The sequence below is a fragment of the Chanodichthys erythropterus genome, chromosome 6, assembly GCF_024489055.1.
Source record: "Chanodichthys erythropterus isolate Z2021 chromosome 6, ASM2448905v1, whole genome shotgun sequence".
Taxonomy (NCBI): domain Eukaryota; kingdom Metazoa; phylum Chordata; class Actinopteri; order Cypriniformes; family Xenocyprididae; genus Chanodichthys; species Chanodichthys erythropterus.
In genome coordinates, this window is record NC_090226.1 from 11,914,000 (window position 1) to 11,935,924 (window position 21,925).

Genomic DNA, 21,925 nt, shown 5'->3' on the forward strand with positions numbered 1-21,925 from the left:
TTTGAGTGCGAGTTTTGCTTTTTTTGTTATGAAGGTGTTCTATTGTAATTGTAAATTACTATCATATTTTGTTCATGCAACCTAGCTAGTTTTATTGTAAATGAAAGAAAAAAATAATTTTAACAAATTTACTCTCATTCCAACTAACTAATTTCAACCCCAGTGTCTTCTTTGAAATATTTACTTATTTTTGACTAACTACTTTTTTTAAAAGGGTCACTCTACTGTACTTGAACTATTTTAGCTTGTAGCTTGATAGGCTAGTTTCGAAGTAGCTTCCTCAAAATGGCTGGAAAAAGAACTATGGTACAAATGAGAGCAGGATTTTTTCATTTGGCCCTGAAGCAACCTTTATATCAACAACAAATCTGATGTCAGAATTACAACAGCATGACAACACCTTCAAAACAAATCACCACTTGGAAGGTTACATCCATTAGTCATTTAAAGGCATTCAGGAATCTGGTTTACTAGAGGTTGCTCTGCTTCCATTTCACATGTCAAATAAGTCAAAATGATGTACTATCAAAGAACCAGCATTATGTCAGCAACATCAGCAATGGCAAGTCCTGCAGATCTGATGCTAAAACAAGAGAAACTTCAGCAAAAACTTACATGCTGGGAGAAAACAAGGTACACGTCATTGTTGGCCAACAGGAAAGTCCCTCAGACAGGATTTTAATAATAGCTCTCGCAGACTGAATCTCTGCACTCCAGGTCTCATCCAGGTGCCACTTATAAAGGGTGATGGACTGTCTTTTGAGAGCTGATGTGTGAGAGTTGGCGTCAAGCCCGGTTAGAAGACCCAGCTGTTCCAATCATTTTGACATCAATCTGCAACAACCAACCCAGGATCACACCCTATAAACACAGATGTCATTTCACAGAAGAGAAGGTTAAACATAAACTAAACAGACTTCTATCACTCCAATATTTGATTATAATATATTTAACAAACAAGACATAATTGCAGATAAAGCGCTAAATAAATCTAAACAATTTAAATACATTTATTAAGAGGTACTATATAATGTCAAATGGCCCAATAAATAGACATAATAATTATCTTAAAATTTTATTCATGTTTATGAATTTTATTAAAATGTTAAAGGTAACAAATGAATACATTAAGTCATTTTTAGATTAGTTAAAAAATAATGTTGCTTTAACTTTTGTACAACTACAATTTATTTTACACACACATACATCACAGTTAAAAAGTACCTTTTTATTTTTGAAATACATGGATAATTGATTTCTTTATATTAAAGTGGCACTCTAGGTGCTCCATACTAAATTTAGCAAGGGCAAAAAAAGCTCAAAAAATGTCTTTTAAAATGACTGACAGCACTTTAATGAATGGGCACATTTCAGAATGCAACTGAAAATTTTATTCCATCTCCAAAATATTTCCCTACGAATATGTTTACCTCAAACAAGAGATTGAATGCACACAATAACTTATGCACCTGCTCCCCTCAGACAAATCTGCAGAATGGCCTTGAATAGTAACAGGGCACCCGCTGCCTTAGCCGAACTGGAAAAGTGCGATCTAATAACACAGTCTAATCTCATTTCCATCTATATTGAATTGCCTTTACGATATGCACAGCTCAATGGGCGTTAGCCATTATACCAGTGGATGAGCTGATCCATCCTGCAGAGAGTAACATGGGAAGAAGAGTGGCCTTCCCTAACTGTGTCATCTCTTTCTGTGTGCGAAATGGATGGCAGCCAGGTGTTAAATTGGCCAAAAGCAGAGATCTCCCACCTCAGTTCGTCTGGAAAGTGGGCTGTGCACTTTTGGCCGAGTTAACGTCTCACCACTACAATTTCTATCCTGCATCTGATTTTGCATGAGATTTTGAACCACAGAATGGTGGATTTCTAATATTAAAAGAATAGTATTTTGTCATCATTGCCTCACCCTCATGTCAATTTCATCCTAGTATTCTTTTCTTTCTTCGGTGAAAAATGAAAAATGTTATTGGAAGACATTTTGGAAGTTTTCCATACAAAGAAAGTGGGCAGTGATTTATACTGCCAAGCTCCAAAAATGGCAAAAAGCATTATAAAAGTACCATAAAACACTGTAGTATAGATCAAGTCTGCTGAATTCATACGATAGATGTGAAGAACAGCCCAACATTTAAGTCGCTGAGGTTCAATGATAATGTTTCCCTCTGCAGTAGCTATCAAATTTCATTTGGTCCACATTTTTCAACCTTGCCATTTTGTGATTGGTCACGCGACAGAGCATCAGTCAATGATATGAAACCTAGTGCAATGTGAGAATGACATTAATTTAACAAAGGCTGTTGAATGGCTTTAGGAGACTTGTAATACAGTGTCTTTATTGCCGAATTCCTATACTTGGCAATAAAGCTCTTTCTGATTCTGGTTTTAAGGTGTGTTTTTTTTTTCTTCTTTTTTTTTGGTGGCACATGGCAGAAAAACACCATCTGCTTTCATTGTATGAAAAATAACAGCTTGGACATTCTGCCAAATATCTCATTTTGTGTTTCACAAAAGACATGAAGAAGAGTAAATGAAGATAAAATATTCGTTTTAGGGTGAACAATTCCTTGAGCTTGTTTTACTAACACATGGAATACTATATTGTCCTCCACACATCCTTGAGATCAAACATCCCTTCCTGCTTACTGTAATTTCAGTAAAACATCCTCTTAAGAGTACATTCGCAAGGTTAAACTGCCTCACACGGAGGTAAACAGCCCCCTGGGACTTCAAGGGATATTGTAGATTGTAAGTTTCCAAGTCTGAATCCAATTCAGCAACTAAAGTTCAAGCCAGGAGTGACTGAATGGTGAACTGTTTATAAACTGCATTTAAATAAATCAATAAATGCAGACAGACACATGCGACTGCACGGTCCCGCTCGGCACTCGAGATGAAATATTCAGTATCCAACAACATCGCATTTTTCGTTCAACGGCACTCAAATGTAATATCAAATTCATAGTTTCCCCATAGCCATGGCTAAATGAGTCAAGGAGGACCACTCAAGCGTCTCTTCTTGAACAAACTTCCAAGAAAGTCCTTAATCAGGCTGAAGAGTAAGGAACAAGGGACCTATACTCATTACCTCAGACTATGCAAATAGGCCGTAGCAGCGGTTAATGAGAGCCTGTAAAACGGTGGCGATGGGGTGTTTAAATAAAGACATCTGAGCTGCTTTTGTAGCTCTCATAACGTCAGTGAGCTCTGGATGTTTGATCGCTGAGTCATAGACACCTCCTGAAATAACTTATGACAGCACTGGAGGGTGGAGTATGGAAGGGACGTACGTACGTACGGTTGGCATATGGTAAAGTTCAGAGAGGTGGCTACAGTTTTTGGCTTTTAGATTGGAAAAAAGAGATGTATCAAGTGGAATGAATGGTTGCAAATCATTCACCTCATCTGAAAGAATATCCACTTCATGGGCATTCAGCTCAACTGCCACTCGCAACGCCGAGGTCATGGGTTTGATTCCCTGGGAACACACGTACTGAATCGTCAGTATAAACAGATTATATCTGCTTTTGCACTGCAAACAAAGAGATGATGAATAATACAGCACATTTGTCCCACCGCTCAGCATTTGCTTTCAACATTAATCTTCTATGGTTGTGGCGAGGATTTCAAACAATAAACCAGCAGGTGTTTGAAGATGTCACGCTGATGGAAAAAAGTCATATAAATCATAAGTATTAACAGACATAGTATACAATAAACATGAGGTCTTTGGTAATTGCATTGTTAGAATTGATTTATTTTCCCTGTTCTTACATAAAAATGGCATTAAATAAAAAGTGCAGGTACAAAAGAACATAAACACAACATTTGGCACATTTGTTAGATGTTAACAAACCACCATCTCTATAGATTTATGTATAAATGTACTGTATATTATCCAAGTGCTTAAGTATTTCTTTACAAGAAAACACATGTTTAAATAATCATTGATTAATGAGTTAAATAAGAGTACTAATTAATTTGTAAGTAATTTCATTTCAAATGAATATACATGTTTCATAAAATGGCAAAAATCACAAGTGCTAGTGTTCATACAGAAAAATCACTGTTATGCAATGTTATTAACCAAACCTTTTAGATCTGTGCACATGAAATACTCATCAGTAAGCCAAGTCATTTGTTCAAGCAGGACCACAGTGGTCCTTTTCATGTACGGATCCATTAAACTGCTGGCAAGACCTAAAGGGTTCACGTCTTTCAAGTGACCTCCATACACATCCTTTTGACGGCTTTCATTAAAAAGAAAAAGAAAGGAAAGGGACAAAAAGAGCCCTACTAAACTCATTAGTGTCCATTACCAAGATCCCTCCAGCTCCCTAGTGCAATATCAGACTCATAACTTTAACCCAAGACCTAAAAAAAAATTAATAACTCAAATTTTGCCATTCCCAAAAGAGTAAACACCTTACCAAATTAGTTATCTTTTATAACCTGCTATTTAAAGCCTCACACCGGGATACGTGGAACGGGAGGTATCAATGTAAACAAAAACAAATCACAAAATAAATAACAACAATCATACTATTTCAGTGGATTTGAAGAATTAAATGTTAAATTAGGCTTAAAGGTTTGTTCCTGTACCACTACCACCATCAAACATTCTACCCATCTACCACAAGCCACACAAAACTATAGTCTCATCGCACAATCATTCCATTTGCTATGCAGGGGTGGTCGAGATGCTCAAACAGAGCAATGTTTTTAATAGTGGTGGGCCGTTAGCGCGAGACTCTTATCGGGCGATAAAAAAATATCGCCGTTAATCTATTCTCAAAGTTGGATTGGGAGCTCGGTCTATACTACGCAAGCTATGATGACTTTCACCTTGATAGTTTAGCGTGGATGTATACCTAGCCGAATTGACCCTTCGCAAAGACCCGCCCCCCAGTAAAGCAGTTACTGTTGCTTTGTCCAACAAGCCGTGGCGCTATCACGCCACACACAGTGATAAATGCATCACGGAGCAAAGAGGACACTGACAACACGTCGACAGACAAGACAGAGCAGGTTTCTTATGATATTAAACAAAGTCCCAGCTTTAAAACTATGTAGTTATTAAAGAAATTCAAACAATAAAAACTGTTTTGTTGCTCTTTAATGTGTCGTGATAGATTGCTGTAGCGCCTCAGCTCAAGAGGCTCCTAAACCGATCATCTCTTACTACTAGTCCATTTATAACATCAAATAAACATGAACGAACATGAGAATCAATGTTGTTTCAAACGTGGAAAGATGTCAATATACACAATTTTTCAAGTTTAACTCCACCGAGGTTAATCTTCTAACTCCTGACTGCTTTGTCAGACAAAATGGCGGATTACTTTTAGTCATTATTTGGGAAGCACACATATTCTGAATGTTTTTGGCAGAATTCAAATTAGCCATTTTAATCTCGATTAATTCCAAAATTACAGTGAGATTTATCTAGATTAAAAAAAATTAATCTATGCCCACCACTAGTTTTTATATTATTCTGTGCTTTAAGAGCAGTTTAGTGCAGAAAGGTCTGGAGGGCCACTTACACCAGTAAATCTTTATTAGTCACCACATGAACAGGGTTGGTGGAATTAGTTTCTATGACTTTCATTCAAGAGATCAGAGCCATAACAATTACCCCTGCAACCGGAGTATAAGTGCCTTACACAAAGTTCATGACTCATTACTCGCTCCTTACAAAGACAATCCTCTGGATACCAACCTTGAGCTTGAAATAAAACTAAATAAAAGTGACAGCTCATTAAAAGTCCCCCTATGTTGTTTCAAACTTGTTTGATTTTTTTCTGCAGAACACAAAAGGACATATTTTGGAGAATGTTCATGCTGCTCTGATCTATACAGAGACGGTGGATAATAAAAAAAAATATGAGAAGAAAAATTATATTTCAATGCTTTGCTCACAAAATTATGCGTTCCCCCTAGAAACTTGGCGTTTGCTTGCAAAACTTTTGCGCTTCCCTGAAAAAAATAGTTTTTCCTGCCCTCTCATATTATTTCCATCACCAGTTTTTCTCAGGGGGAAAACAAAAGTTTCAAGTTTCATGAGTAAATACAAAAGCATAGAAATATATATATTTCTTCACCATATGATATTTTTTTCCATCACCAGGTCCCTTTAGAGGCTCCATACTTCATGTGTCCCACAAAAAAAAAGAAAAAAAAAAGTCAAACAGATTGGGAAAGACATAAGGGTAAATAAATGATGACAGATCATTTCTGGGTGAACCATACAGTATCTTCAAATAAACTCAAAGCTTAATATGCCAATAAAGTGACAAATCCAATGGTAAATATGTGTGGAGTACTGTACATAAACTCATTGAGTAAAAATTGCAGACTGTTCTACACTTTATGTCTAAAAATAAAATCACAGAATAAAACCTGTTGCAAAAAAAAAAAAAAAAACTGAGAATGTTGATGTCACACTAGAATTCAAAATCTGGGGAATAAAAAAAAAACAAAGTCATCATCTCTTATTTATTCTCTAGATGAACCATTTTGTTAAATTGAGTCAGACAAGATCACAGCTTTAGAACCGACACTGGTAACCAACTGCAATGTCTCTCAGACTTTCCAATGAAGAGTTTCATTTCCTAATAGAGAGAGCCCCGGCCTCAGCCTGAAGACATTTCAAAAGCCTGCCAGGTGTAATATGATAGAAAGCTGTCAGACTGACAGTGGTCCACCTGCTGATGCACACAAATGAGAATTCCTTGTGCTGCTAAAAGCACATCTCTAAATGCAAAAGCACATCTCTAAATGCAACTTTCATTTAATGTCACAGAATATTTCAAGGCGTTATAGCAGAGCAGGTTGACACAATGAGGAATCTGTAATGAATCCAAAATTGATTCATAATGCCGTAATTTAATATTGAATAAATCTAATTAGTGTTCGAGAGAGCTGCCACAAATTACACAAATTTTTCTTGTGTATCTCACACTAGGGATTTCAAGAGGATGTATGCATGCGCAATATTCATACGTTAGATTCAATCATAGATTTTCTCTTTTTAAATTAATAAGAAATCAATTCCCTTCCAATAATCTGTGAGCACCAGTTAAAAATGTTTAAAGGGATAACTCATCCAACAATGAAAATTCTGTCGTTCCAACTTTCTTCAGTGAAACACAAAATGAGATACATGTATTTCCATATAATAAAACTGAGTGGATTTGTAATGAGGGTGAGCAAATGATGGCAGAATTTATTACTGAGAAACCTATTCCTCTAAAAATTTAACGTGCAAACAAGCATTGCATTAAACACCCTTTAAGAAATGAGGCAAAAATTGAAAATATTACCCAATCTTAAAATTTAAGTCTAAAACTATCACAAAAAATGCAACATACGAGTTAAATAGTTCAAAACAATGAACTACGGAAGCTATCCTGAGTCAATCTCGATCAAAACCACCCCTGTCCAGAACATTATACATTAGTTCAAAATTTTTGCATTAGGTAAATTAACAGCGTGTTTGACACACTTGACCAGAGATCAGAGGAATTTAAATGGCAGCCAACACGGCCCCTGATGAGACAGATTTGGTCATCATAAACGGCACATGTGAGGGTCCCGCACCCTCTATAGCCTCTTCACCAATCAAACCCTGTCTGTGCAGATTCAGGATGGAGTCAGCGATGATGCGGGCGGTCTTCTTCTGGTATCCCCCTGATGTCACCATAAGGATGGGTATTCCTCGCCGCCGGGCTGCCCTGAATATGATCTCATCTCTCTTTACGATACCCTGAGAGAGGGGTGAAAACATTTTGTATATGTAAACATAAGTTGTAGATGTTATTTTGGTAACACTTTCCAATAAGGTTGTATTAGTTAACATTAGTTAATGCATTAGTTAACGTTAACTAATACAACCTTATTGTAAAGTGTTACCGTTATTTTTTATGGACCTGAACTAAGATGAACTAACAATGAACTGTTGTAATTTTATTAACTATGTTAACAAAGATGACTAAATATAGTAGCAATTGCTTTGCTCAGTGTTAGTTAATGCACTGTAAAAAATGGCCGTGATTGTAACAGTAAAAGACTGTAAAAATGCTGCGGTGAAAAATTGGTCAATTGGTTTACAGAAAGTTTCCGTGCTATATAGGTTGAATAACTGTAATAGATCTAACGGTACATTTAATGTAATTTTATGGTAAAATACAATTAAATTCACAGTTTTTGGAAGTGAAAAATAACAATTCATTGTAAAATTTACAGTGAAAAAACCTAAATTGACATTCTCACAATTCCCTGCGTGACACTTCGCATTTGATATATTTTCGTTTCTTCTTAGTTTTTCTCATTTTTTTCTAATCAGTTATGTACATTAGGGTTTTATGTTACATCTAATGTTGTTAAATTAATGTTTATTGCATTTTTTAAATTTCATGCATTTTACCATGATGGTGTTTAGTGTGTGTGAATGACACTGTGTGCACCTTCTATATGTTAGTGTTGTCCTTCTTAGCTTGTGGAAAATTTGCTTGTGATGAACTTTGATTCATCATGTGACTCTTATCACCACTGTGTTTGGTGACTGTCAGTGTATTATAAAGGTACAAGACAGATATTAGTACTTCATTAGGTTGGTAAATTAACATTATATCAGTTAATGAAATACGTTATTTTACCGTAAATTAATTTAACAGAATTTTTTTAAGTTGCTACTGTATTTTTTACAGTAAAGTTCTGGCAACCACAGCTGCCGATTTTTTACCATAAATTTTACTGGGATTTTTTTTTACAGTGTGCACTAATGGGACCTTATTGTAAAATGTTAACCATGTCTTAATATATTATACAATCTTTTGTTTGATAGATTATTAGATATTTATACTGGAGAAATTGTAACAGCTTTGATTAAAAAAAAAAAATTAAATATTGTGAACGTGCAGTACAAAAAGTACAGAAACTTGCTAACATCATTTGATTTATTAGACATACTGTAACAGGTCAAAGGCACAGGGTAACTCATGTGTAGGCATATCAAACACTGTCACCATTAATACACCACATGATATATTACTTTAATAAAATTCTTTCCTCTAATCTCCCTCAAAATCCACAAAATAAAGATATTCTTCAGTGCTACTGCATGGTCATTCTATAAAGCAGGCCTGAATAATTAATTTGGTACAGGGGTTCATTGACCAGCCTGCCAAAAGAGTGTGTCTGTTAAAGCAGTGCATCTAAGATCTGAAATGGAGGACTGAAAGGAAGAATGAATGACAGCTGTACCTGTGGGGATATAGCCAGACCTCCCAGAGGGTCTCCATCAAGGATGTCCGTGCCTGCATTATATATGATAATGTCAGGCCGTACTTCATTCAGCGCCCCTTCTGAATGGAGCTCCACCTTCTGGAGATACTCCATGTCTTCTGTGCCCCAGTCCAGCTCCACTTTTCGTTTAATCGCCCCTGAAGTCAGAAATGAAGACCAAATTAGGCTTTCGTCGCAGATGAAGACAAAGGGAGGTAAAGTGTCAGCAAACAGAGTAGATAATGGCAATTCAAAGCAGTTACACTCAAGAACAGACAAAGTAATCTATTAAAAGGGTTAATTCACCCCAAAATGCTAATTCTGTCATTATTATCTGTCATTATATTCCAAAACATTTTTTGAAGCTGCTCTCTTCGATACAATGAAAGATAATGGGGACTAGGAGCTGTCAAGTTCCAAAATGAACAAAAAACACCATAATTGTTATATTCCAAGTCTTTTGAAGTCATACAATAGTTTCAATTCAATGAAAATTGCATGATATCAGTGGACACTATTTACTTTCACTGTATGCAAAAGAGCAGCCTGGACAGTCTGCAATAATTATTTCCACAAAAGAAATAATCAAACTTTTTAAAATATACAGGTATAAGAGTAAGTAAATGATGACAGATTTTTCATTTTGGGGCAAACTATATTTCCCTCTAAAAACTGGGGGGAAAGCCACTAAGGATTTTTCTGTCTTTTTTCCATCACCAAATTTTAGTAAGTATTTACTTTAAAAAGGTAAAAAAAAAACCTAATGTAAGGTGTTCTTTCATTTATTTAAGCCTGGTTTAAAGGCAAATAGAGCACAATGCATTGCTTTCTCTGAGGCTTTTAAGACCTAATTAGTCTCTTGTGCTTTTACAGGCAGATGAGAGGACTACGGATACACAGAGTCAGAAAACGGAGGTACGTTCTCTTTTGAACATACTGAGAAGTCACTGAGGGAAAATGGCTTGGAAAGAAACGAATGAAAATTTTAAGGAAAACGAGGCCATGCAAAACTTATCAAGGGAAGCCAGGACGTGCCTTCAATAGAGCGAGGGGAAGTTTAAGTCAGAACATTATACGTTTATAAAACCTCATGTTTAGCTGGTTACGGTATGTAAATGCTTTAATGAAATCATCTCAGGTTTGACAAGTTGTCGCACAGTGTGCGCTGGAGCTTAACAGAACAGCAATATTTCTGTCACTCCTACTCAAATGTTTGACAGAGCGAGTTAGAATAGTGCAGATAACGGATGCGTTAATTGACAAAGATTATAATGTGACCATATCAGTACCAGTTGAAGCATGTTCTAAGTCCTGCCTTCAAACCACTGTGGGCTGTTTCTCTGATATCCAACATATCAATCAAAACATTTACTGAAGGAAATATCAGTACATGCAAGGCAGAAAAAGAAGACCAATCACAATTCAGCATGCAAATATGACAAAGACATCAATCAATTAGAATTTGAATGGTGAATACTGTACCAAAAGATGGATTTCAAATGTTAGGATAAATTATAAATAAATAAAGGGGTTGGAAGTGCATTTGACATTTTCTGTTTTTTTTTTTGTTTTTTTTTTAAAGTCAGTTTGGTATGTAGATGTGAGGAAACATTTTTATTATAAACAACCTATAAGAATGTATAAAATGTAAAAAGAAAAACAAATATATACTGCAAACTGCACTGACATCCCTTTTAATTTGTCATGCAAGTATAAATAAGAGGGTTAAAGTAACAATAGAAATGTGGATGATGAAGAGAACATTCAACCATATAAGGCAGTTAGTCAACAGCTCACAGTGCCATGAGGGTTGCAGGACACTGCCCCCTGTAGGCAAAAGAACTTTACCTTCTTCCCAATTTTCCTTATCATCTGTCTCCATCTCGGTATTCCATTATTTGTGAGTGTATGTGTGAATTTCTATAGATATGCGAATAAAGAGCATGTCCAGGCTAAATCAGTCAGATAACCATGATCCAAAGCGCTTTAGCTTCTCGTATCACTGTGGGACAGGATATCTTTACATAATCAGGATCACTTCAAATCCCCATTTACACACTCAAATGCACTTTAACTCACTCTTCGCATATCCATCTCCTGGATAGATGTGGCGATTATAGACATCCATTATGTAAACGCGTCTGTCTTCCAGGAAATCCCGCTCGTGGCCATTTCCCTGCAATATGTATCAAAGAGCAGATATAAGTTCATATTACATAGATTCCTGCTGTTTACACTATCTACAACCAAGACTATTAATGATCTAAGACTTTCACTAACTACAGTGTATTAAAAAAAAGATGCGGTCTAGTGGTTTATACATCAATTTGCTAATCTAGGAAATTATCAGGGCTTTATGCATTTTCTGCACTAATTTTCATAAAAAATCAGAAAAATTCTGCATTCTAATATGGTCAAATGTGTTAAAATGAGCTGAAATTACTATATCAGATTAGCTGGAATACTCAATAAATGAGTATGGAAACAATGTGCCTTTTTGAATAATAAAGGTTTAAATTCTATGGAAATCTGCAGTGCTTTCCAGAATTCTATTGGTGCAAATTTTTGCTTAAATATGGTAAAAAATACATATTTTGTCTCGTTATTCATACGTATACATTCTTAAAAAACACACACACATACAATAAAACAAAAAATAAAACAAAATAATTTTTCTGCACAATTTCAGACAAATGATTTTACACTGAAATGCCCATTAATGAAATATCCATTAAATTAATCCAAGCAAATGTGACCCTGGACCACAAAACCAGTCATAAGGGTCAATTTTCTGAAAAAGCTGAATAAATAAGCTTTCCATTGATGTATGGTTTGTTAGGATAGGACAATATTTGGTCGAAATACAACTATTTGAAAATCTGGAATCGGAAGGTGCAAAAAAAAAAAAACAAAATATTGAGAAAATTGCCTTTAAAAGGTGCTCAGATGAAGTCTTTAGCAATGCATATCCACTCACAAAATCATTTTTGATATATTTACAGTAGGAAATTTACAAAATATCTTCATGGAACATGATCTTTACTTAATATCCTAATGATTTTTGGCATTAAAAAAAAAAAATAAAAAATCAATAATTTTGACCCATACAATGTATTGTTGGCTATTGCGACTTATGACTGGTTTTGTGGTCCAGGTTCACAAATAATAATAGTAAAAAGAATATTAAATCTTTTTTACTGTATATTATGAAAAGAACACAAAATTAAAGAAAAATAAAATAATTATGTTTGCGGTGTATTACAGCGTATTTTAGTCTGCCCCTAAATTCCTGCCCTATCATCACCGTCTCCAACAAAAGTAAAAAAAAATTGCAAAATTATGTATTTTACAATTATTATATTTTACAACACTATTCACCCACATTGTGTCAAAGATTCACCTACATTGTGACAGCAAGAGATTTCTTCAGCTAAGTGTTGAGCTCTGTTCTGAAGACAAAACATTTCCATCCCTCTTTATTCCATCCTCCTCATCTGTCAAGTACAGCGTCTGGCTATTGTCACTTTTAATTTAAAACTGCTGCAAGGCACACAACTCATGTGTACGACTACAACCTCTTATTCCAAAACAGCCCTGTCTCTCTGCTCAGACCGTTAGCCAATTACGAGACTATGAACCACGCGTTAGGGACACATTCACATTCTCCTGTCTGCACCATCTGTGCGCTCAAGCAGCAAAACCTTGCTGCTGGCAAAAAGATATCAATGTAGCAATTTCAAGTTTGGTCCTCTGAAATCTAACAGGCAGCTTACATTAATAATATATACAGAAGTGGTTACTAAACATGCAGCAGCCCTTAAGTTCCACTGCTGGTCTCTAGTAGAGGTGAACTGTTATGAAATGGTAATATTATCTAATGCATCAACACTATCATAAGAGCAGAGGATGGAAGAAAGTACAGTTTTCTGCATCTGAGACCAAGTCTGCAATCAGCTGGAACTGGAACACCCAAAGGCTTGTTTGCTAATACAGGCACATGCTGGAACTGTCAGATGGACCATTTCATTGTTTTCATGTAGATTTTCTGTCTTTGGTTTGCTACAGGCAGTCAATGGGATGATGGAGGATGCTGTTTGAATATGTGATGACAATGTGAATTATCATAAACACTAAAGCCAGAGAGATGCTAACAGATGCTGAGATTATTATTATTACTACCTTGAAATAAAGATGAAATAAAAACAAAAATATATAAATATTACATGAAACTTAAATTAAAACTAAATCTGAAAAATAAAAATTAAAGCTATATATATATATGTATATATAAATTATATAAGAAAAAAATATAATATATACAATTTCTAGAACTTAAATTAAAATTAAAACTAAACATTTTTAATATTTAATATTTTTAAAAATAATAGTAAAAAATAACATTACTTACATAACATTATACATCATTTGTTTTGTGTTTGGAATTTTATGTTGAAGTGTGATCACCTTTGCTTTTGTTGTGTAAAGTTTTTGTTCTAATTAAAAAGGTTACACAAAGAATATGAATAGTACTTTTGAAAAAAAAAAAAAAAAAAAAAAAAAAATAAATATATATATATATATATATATATATATATATATAGTAGCCAAATAAAAGTGGTTTTATTTTACATGAAGCAGATTGCCTCATCGGGGCAGCTGGTTTGAATCACGTGACCGGCTGAATACTCATTTGATCTCCGTAACCCTCCTGTTATCGGACACATTTGGTTGTGGAGCAAATTAATCATAGCTGACTGCAAATAGCAAATTTCTGCAATGACGTTATTAGCGAAAATTTTTACTCTCAAGTGATGCTACAGTAAATCCACACCACTAGGTGTCAGTATAAGTCTAATACGACTGCTGTATCAGCCTGTCTTAAAGTCAGCATGAAACCGAAATTGCTAGCTTGTCAAACAGGGGAAAATGTGGGCGGGACCGATTGTGGTTTGCTATTGCTGTGATCTCATGTGAGCGACAGGTTTTCCCGCACTGGTGCCAGTAAACGTCATCAGAGAAGTAGGCATGTGACGGTATCACATTTTCATTTTGCGATTAATTGCTGAAGCTTTTATCACGGTATACGGTATTATCACGATAATGAAATAAGTTGCAAAAAAAAGTGTTGTCATAGTATAACAGGTTTAATATAATTTAATATAATATAATTTATTTAATATAAAGTCAAATTTTCAAACAGATTAAAATGCAAAAGAATTATAGGCTATAAAGAACAACAGGTAACACTTTACAATAATGTCTCATTATTTAATGCATTAACTAAGATTGAGCAATAGCTACATTTGTTACAGAAAGTATTATTTTTTGTGAATGTTAGTTTAGAAACACAACTGATCATTGTTAGTTTTATCTCAGGTCCATTAAATAAGTTATTTTGATTTTAGTAAAGTTATTAAACAGTAACTAAGAAATTAACATTAACAAAGAATAATTAATGCATTATAAGTATTTTTCACTGTCAGTTTGGTAATAATGAATTAACATGTTAACTAATGAAGCCGTATGTCTCAAAATTTTACTGAACAATAACAAATAATCAGAACATTTCTAATGTTTAGGGCATGTTGTAGTCCATATCAAAATATATGTTTGAGGCATTTTAAAAACTTCACCAGCGGAGTTGCTTTGTTTATGGGGTTTCCGGGGTAACCGCTGCACTCTGCTGTTCCATCAGCGCCCTCTGCTGTCAGAGAGTGAACGCGCACTTTCATTCAGCGCGTTTCCTTCACTCGTTCCGCCATGTGCTTCTCATGCACTTTGGGCTTGTTTACATCTGAGCGCGTGTCGCTTTGACGCAGAATACAACGGTGTTGTGCATTTTATACGGTTGATGGGGAAAGTATTCTTAAATGCATTATAAAATAATATAATAATTGTAATATTTGGTAATAAATTATTATTTACGGTATTTTGAAATGCCCACGATAACAATATCGTGCATATTCATTATCGCGATATATCGCATTACCGAATATCGGCACAAGTCTACAGAGAAGGGAAGAGATGCTGCTGTAAGAAGTGCACGAATAAATCATTTTTAATAATATTTCATTAAACAATAAGAATTGTTGCTTTAATTCATTGCATTCCAGCGATGCTAACAACTACTTTAAGTACTTTGATTCTTAATATGCCATCATACAGGGGACTAACAATTTGTTGTCTCATTGTGCAGATAATCCTGGCTATTATAGCACACACTAATGAATTCATATATGCAACTGATGTCGCCTTTAGAGACCAGCATCTGCCATTACACGTCATAATTTTAAGCCTTTAATTGGAGCTTTAACGCCAATTTCTCCCCTCTCGATATTTTCACAGCCTTTAAACCCAGCTGAGACAGCGCTTTTAGGTCCATTTATATGCCGACATGAAGATTCCCACCTTTGTTCTGCTTGCGGCCCTCCATGAATTATTCACCCGGCAATGGTATTGATCTGATCTTGTTGGTTTAGTCAATGAGCAAAAGACCATAATTACAATCAAGCCACACTTAAAAATGCTTATAGCAGTTTTTTGTGCTACTGTAGCACCAAAATTATCAAAAACAACAGCTCCTGGGTCCATGAGAACTTAATTAATAGGCTGGGCTAATTAGCAGGGGAGGTGACTCATTAGGAAGGAGAGTGCTTTATAGCAAATTAGAGGGAAACATGTTGATTTACACTAATTAAGGAGGGAAGGATATGACACGTTAAGACAAGTGGTTGACTGATATGGGTGCGCGAAATGATAAATATGTACTCTAAAAGTTTAAGTTTAGACTGATTTTTTTTGTTGTTGTTTTTTTTTTAAAGAAATTCATACTTTTATTTGTCAGGGTCACACTGAGTTTCATTGTGTTTTTGTTCATGTGCCTGTGTTTCCAGTTAGTATAGTTTACAAAAAAAAATATTCAAGTCCTCATAGAGCTCATAATTAGAGCTTGTAAGATAGGAGTTTTCTGAGAGCTCCTACTTGTACCACATGACCGCTGTACCACCTGACCACTGCAGATTCATTTAATATATGTTAATAATATATAACATATGTTTGCTTACTTTTCATTCAAATTATCTTGAAAACTAAGAAACCCATCATTAACTCACCAAAAACCTGACAATAAAGAATAATGGTTTTCTCAGAAGTGATGAGTGTGACAGCCATCATCTTAAACTCTTTGTAGCCGATTGCCCATTTAGAGCTCTGCAGCTTAATTCAACTCTACCTCAGAGTCTTTGGTTGTGAGGTCGCTCTCTTTTTCATTCTGTCATCTCATCAAGCCCTCCCTTGTCTCTTTCGTTTGATCCTGCTCTCTTTCTCACTTGGGTAAACACAACGTCAAACAAAATATTTTCTGCTCACCTTCACTGTCCCCAATGAACATGGAGAGATGCTAGTTCACAGTAAACATACAATCTCACAAGTGCTTAATTCCTTTTATGTTAATTCAGTTGTATGTCAGCCTATAAATACACTTGTGACCAAGTAAATATCATGAGGTTAAGGATAAAACAGTGACTGACATATGGCTTATTTCAATATGCAGTCTACACTCCCAGTCAAAGATCATAAAACCCGTAATATAGTGAGAATGATTAAAGAACGGTCATATTTTATTAAAGATCGGGATAATTTATCATCTCAGTGCTGCATTGGATATGACATATTCTACTGCTGCAAAGACCAACAGAGTGGCTTCTTACAGTATTTATACCTGATCTCTAAAGGGGCCATATCTTGCTAGATTAAATCTTCTTTGATCTTTTAAAGACACTGATATTGATTAGTAAGTAAAGATTCTGTAAGTGTTAAAACTGTAACAACTTATACTATTCTTCTATTATTACTGAAAATCTCCCCCTTTTGATTGCTTTTGAAAGAAGTCTCTTGAGATTGCTCAAGGCTGCATTTATTTGATAAAAAATACAGTAAAAAATAATAACATGAAATAACTCTTTACTATTTTAATATGTTTGATAATGAAATTTATTCTTGTTATTCTTCTTTCTTCAGTCTCCAGTGTCAAGAAACATTTCTTATTATTATCAATGTTGAAAACCATAATTTTTCTGGATTTTTTGATGAAAAGTTCCAAAGAACATCATTTATTTCAAAAAGAAATAGTTTGCAACAATGTAAAAGTCTTTACTGTTACTTTGAAACAATTTATGCATTATTAATAAATAAAAGTATTAACTTTTTTGTTAAAAAAGAAAAAATCCTACTGAAAAATCCCACTGATCCCAAATTCCATTCAGAGTACAAATACATTGCCCATGCAAATATAAAACTTGCAAAGATTTCTTAAAGACAGAAAACAAAAACAAAAAAACAGTTACATTTACACTATGTCTGTAAAACTTTGGGGAAAGAAACCTTTAAGTGGACCGCAGGGGGGAAAATTATAAAAAAATTATGATCTGACTATTTAATGCACTTATAAGTTGGTAAAAGAACTACAAGAAAAGCTAGCACCTCATTACATACTATAAGAGCATGTATCATAATAGGCATGTGACGGTATCAAATTTTCATGTTGCGCATAATTCATAATTGCATTAATTGATGAAGCTTTTATCACGGTATACGGTATTATCACAATATTAAAATAAGTTGCAAAACCATTTTTGTCAAAGTTTAACAGGTTTAAGAACTCTTTTTGTAATAAAACAAAAACAACTCTGACTGAAATGTTCAAACAGATTAAAATGCAAAAGAATTAGGCTATAAAGAACAACAGTTAACACTTTACTCTATTTAATGCATTAACTAAGATTGAGCAATAGCTACATTTGTTACAGAAAGTGTTATTTTTTGTTAATGTTAGTTTAGAAACACAACTGATCATTGTTAGTTTTATCTCAGGTCCATTAAATAAGTTATTTTGATTTTAGTAATGTTATTAAATAGTAACTAAGAAATTAAAATTGGTTAATAATAATTAATACTTTATAAGTATTTTTCACTGTCAGTTTAATGATAATGAATTAACATGTTAACTAATGAAGCTGTATGTTTTCAAAGTTTTACTGAACAATAATAAATAATCAGAACATTCTAATCATTAGGGCATGTTGTAGTCCAGATTAAAATATAAAAATGTTTAGGTTTGAAAATAAATATCCTTTTAAGTATTTTTTAAGTATTCAGTATTTGGTGCCGTTATGAACAACACTGAGATTACAAAAAAAATAATGGCTGTTTGAAGCATTTTAAAAACTTCACTAGCGCAGTTACTTTGTTTGCACGGTTTCCGTGGTAACCGTTGCACGCTGCTGTTCCATCAGCGCCCTCTGCTGTCAGAGAGTGAACGCGCACTTTCATTCAGCGTGTCTCCTCCACTGGTTCCGCCATGTGCTTCTCGTGCACGTTGGTATTGTTTACATCTGAGCGCGTGTTGTTTTGACGCAGAATACAGCGGTGTTGTGCATTTTATACGATTGATGGGTAAAGTATTCTTAATTGCCTTATAAAAAATTAATAATTGGTAATAAATTATTATTTACGGTATTCTAAAGTGCCGACGATTACAATATTGTGCATATTCATTATCGCGATTTATCGCATTACCGAATATCGGCACAAGTCTATATCATAACATAACACACTTGACAGCCCCAAAAAGTAGCATTGTCACGGAGTAGCAATTTCCATGGCAATCATCTTAATGGCACACTCAACAGCCAACACTAACAGAGCCATGTCAACAGAGGAAAGCAAGTTTCAGCAGCAGAAGAGTCAAAGCTGTTGCTTATTAGTAATCGGAGTGCAGAATTATTGATTTCACCTCCAAAAGGGGGTATTATCTCGTCCAAGCGTCAATTCCATTGACTGACAGAGTGGAGCTGGAAAAGGACTGCTCACCTGATGGGCGTCTAGATCGATGATGGTGGCCCTGGCAACTCCCTCCACCCTCTCAAAGAGAAACTGCAGAGGGAAACACACAAGGGAGGAAGTTAGGTTGTGCCTGACAGAGGAACAAATTGCAAAGAGGTTTGTGGATCTCATGACATAGTAACAGTCTTAAAGTGGAATGAATGTTAAAAAAAAGGAAATCAATGAATGAGTTTCAGTAAAAAGATGGTACATGAATTCGTACGCATGAGTCTGTGCAGGATTTTTTAATGAAAGGATAAACTCCAAGGCTGGGCTGTTTGAGAGGGAGCAACGCTACATGCATTTCCAAAGTAAAAAGTTTTAATGACATGTTTATGTAAGTAATCCTCTTATCTCTGTTCCACTCTGAAAAATAATGGGTTGGCTCAACAACAGAATAAATTAACACAACAATTTGCATCAATTATTTTGAGTTATGACAACTTTGAGGGAATTTATGTTCAACCAACAAGCTACACTGAGTTAGAGGAACTTAATTTGTAGCATAAACACACATTTTTAAGTTGATTACTCAAACAAATTAAGTTGCTCCTACCAGACTTGTAGTCCTGGAACGAATTAATCTCAAAATATATTTCAGTTCAAATCAACAGCTATCATAGCACATGATAATATAACTTATTTAACATGTATATTTAATGAACAAGTAAGATATTACTTGTCACTGGCATTAGCACAGTCATTGCTTACAGAATCAGTGTAGTGTTTATCATCATTTATCTTCTCTTCAGCACAATGGTAACCACAAAAACTTCAACATTACAAAAGCTCTTTTAAATGTCAAACATAACAGCATTAAAAACTAACAGGTCTTTGCCTTCACTAAAAACAAACAAATTAACACTTGATTTCAATCTTTTTTCTCCTTATGCAGTCCTATGCAAAGCATGTTGGGATCTAGAAATCCACTGCCTAATTTCATTAAGTTACTACAACCTATTTTTTTTAAAAAGCCAATTATCGCAGAAATTTGATTTTAAATCACAGACAATATTAAGCTGATGTAATGATCTACATTATTATGTCAACAGAATTCTACAAAATAATGTTTGCAACTTAAAAGTTTTAATTAAAACAATAAATTTGAATTTTTAACTTGCAACCATGCATTTATTTAAGTTGTGTAACAGGTCCCCTGAATTATTTATTAGAGTAAAACAACATACTTTTTTAAATGACCAAACTGCGACTATACTGAACATGATAGGAAATCCACTACTCAAAAGTGCTAAATTCCAACGTAAAAATTATATAACAACAGCAGATGCTTAAATAAGAGTGTTACATTTACAGTTTATTTGATCATTTGTATGTCCTATAATATGTTTCTAGTGTAATTTAAAAACAATTGGCCGACTATACGCATTTAAAAATATTTTCAAAATATTAACTTATTTCAAATGTTTGATAACATTTTAAAATTAAATAATAAAACATTTTAAGTGAATTTTGAATAATAATTTTTAATAAAAAGAACTGAGTAAAATAACTATTCATTCAACTTCAGCAATATTATTTATTGGCATTGCTCATTGGAAATAAAAATTCAGTAAGCAACAAGTCAAAATACTGAGAATGTTTCATATCATACATTAGCAATCTCTGGTAACATTTCACCTGGATTGCAAGTGTGATGTCAGCATAGGCACAGAAACCTCCGCCTTTGTCACTAGAGCAGTGGTGGAAGCCTCCTCCTGCAAAAGAAGCAAGAAAAGGGCCTTTAAACTCAGTGAATGTTGTATTAAAAATGGCGCCTGTTTTCCAGTACCAACCGAAAATTTCCACTTGGATATTCCCTCAAAATGTGGATGATTGAGAAACTACCTTTTAATTAGGATCATATTTATACATTCAGGCAACAGATCCGATTTGTCCTTCCATGACCCGCCACATTTAGCCTCATTAAACGACTCTGCACTCCGGAAGCTCCTCTACGGGAGCGGGCCGGTTGCTGATTAGCATTTATTGCTTATTCACACGACCCCGCTTGCTGATTCACACCTTTCAATTACTGTGCAACACCCTTCGAGGAACAGCACGCGCATTTAAATGAACAGTCGTCCATTGTCTATTAATGTTTAGCAATGCAAAGGCATAGAGCAGCTCTGTTTCTCATCAGCATGAGGGAAATGGCTGAGGTAGCAGGAGCTACACTTTCCCACCCACTTTCTTCAGAAATGAGGATGAGAATAGAATAGTGAATACATCGATACATAGCCATAATTGGGGGATTTTTGAATGAAGTTACCAAAAAGGACAGCCCTGTTACATCTTGATATTAAAGAGATGTTCCCTTTTAACTAATTTCTCAAACACATATTACAAGTCCAGGACCAATGGTACACAACATGACTATTTAAAGGTGCCCTAGATTCAAACATTGAATTTACCTCGGCATAGTTAAATAACAAGAGTTCAGTACATGGAAATGACATACAGTGAGTCTCAAACTCCATTGTTTCCTCCTTCTTATATAAATCTCATTTGTTTAAAAGAACAGGCGAATCTCAACATAACACCGACTGTTGTAACAGTCGGGGTGTACGCCCCCAATATTTGCATATGCCAGCCCATGATCCCAACATTATGAAAGGCATTAGACAAGGGCAGCCAGTATTAACGTCTGGATCTGTGCACAGCCGAATCAAGACTAGGTAAGCAAGCAAGAACAATAGCGAAAAATAGCAGATGGAGCAATAATAACTGACATGATTCATGA

At 34.7% G+C, this 21,925-nt stretch overlaps 1 protein-coding gene across 2 annotated transcripts in view; it reads right to left on the reverse strand.

Annotated features, from left to right (window-relative positions):
- Positions 1-1,169: 1,169 nt before the first annotated feature.
- Positions 1,170-21,925, reverse strand: part of hdac11 (histone deacetylase 11) — a 34,018-nt gene continuing 13,262 nt past the window's right edge. For both annotated transcript variants that reach the window (XM_067388050.1, XM_067388049.1), the window contains exons 7-11: positions 20,824-20,900; positions 19,174-19,236; positions 11,383-11,479; positions 9,283-9,461; positions 1,170-7,783 (exon numbers count right to left, since the gene is read on the reverse strand). In XM_067388050.1, the coding sequence (XP_067244151.1) occupies positions 7,544-7,783; positions 9,283-9,461; positions 11,383-11,479; positions 19,174-19,236; positions 20,824-20,900 (656 nt within the window). In that variant the 3' untranslated portion in view covers positions 1,170-7,543. The remainder of the gene's footprint in view (positions 7,784-9,282; positions 9,462-11,382; positions 11,480-19,173; positions 19,237-20,823; positions 20,901-21,925) is intronic.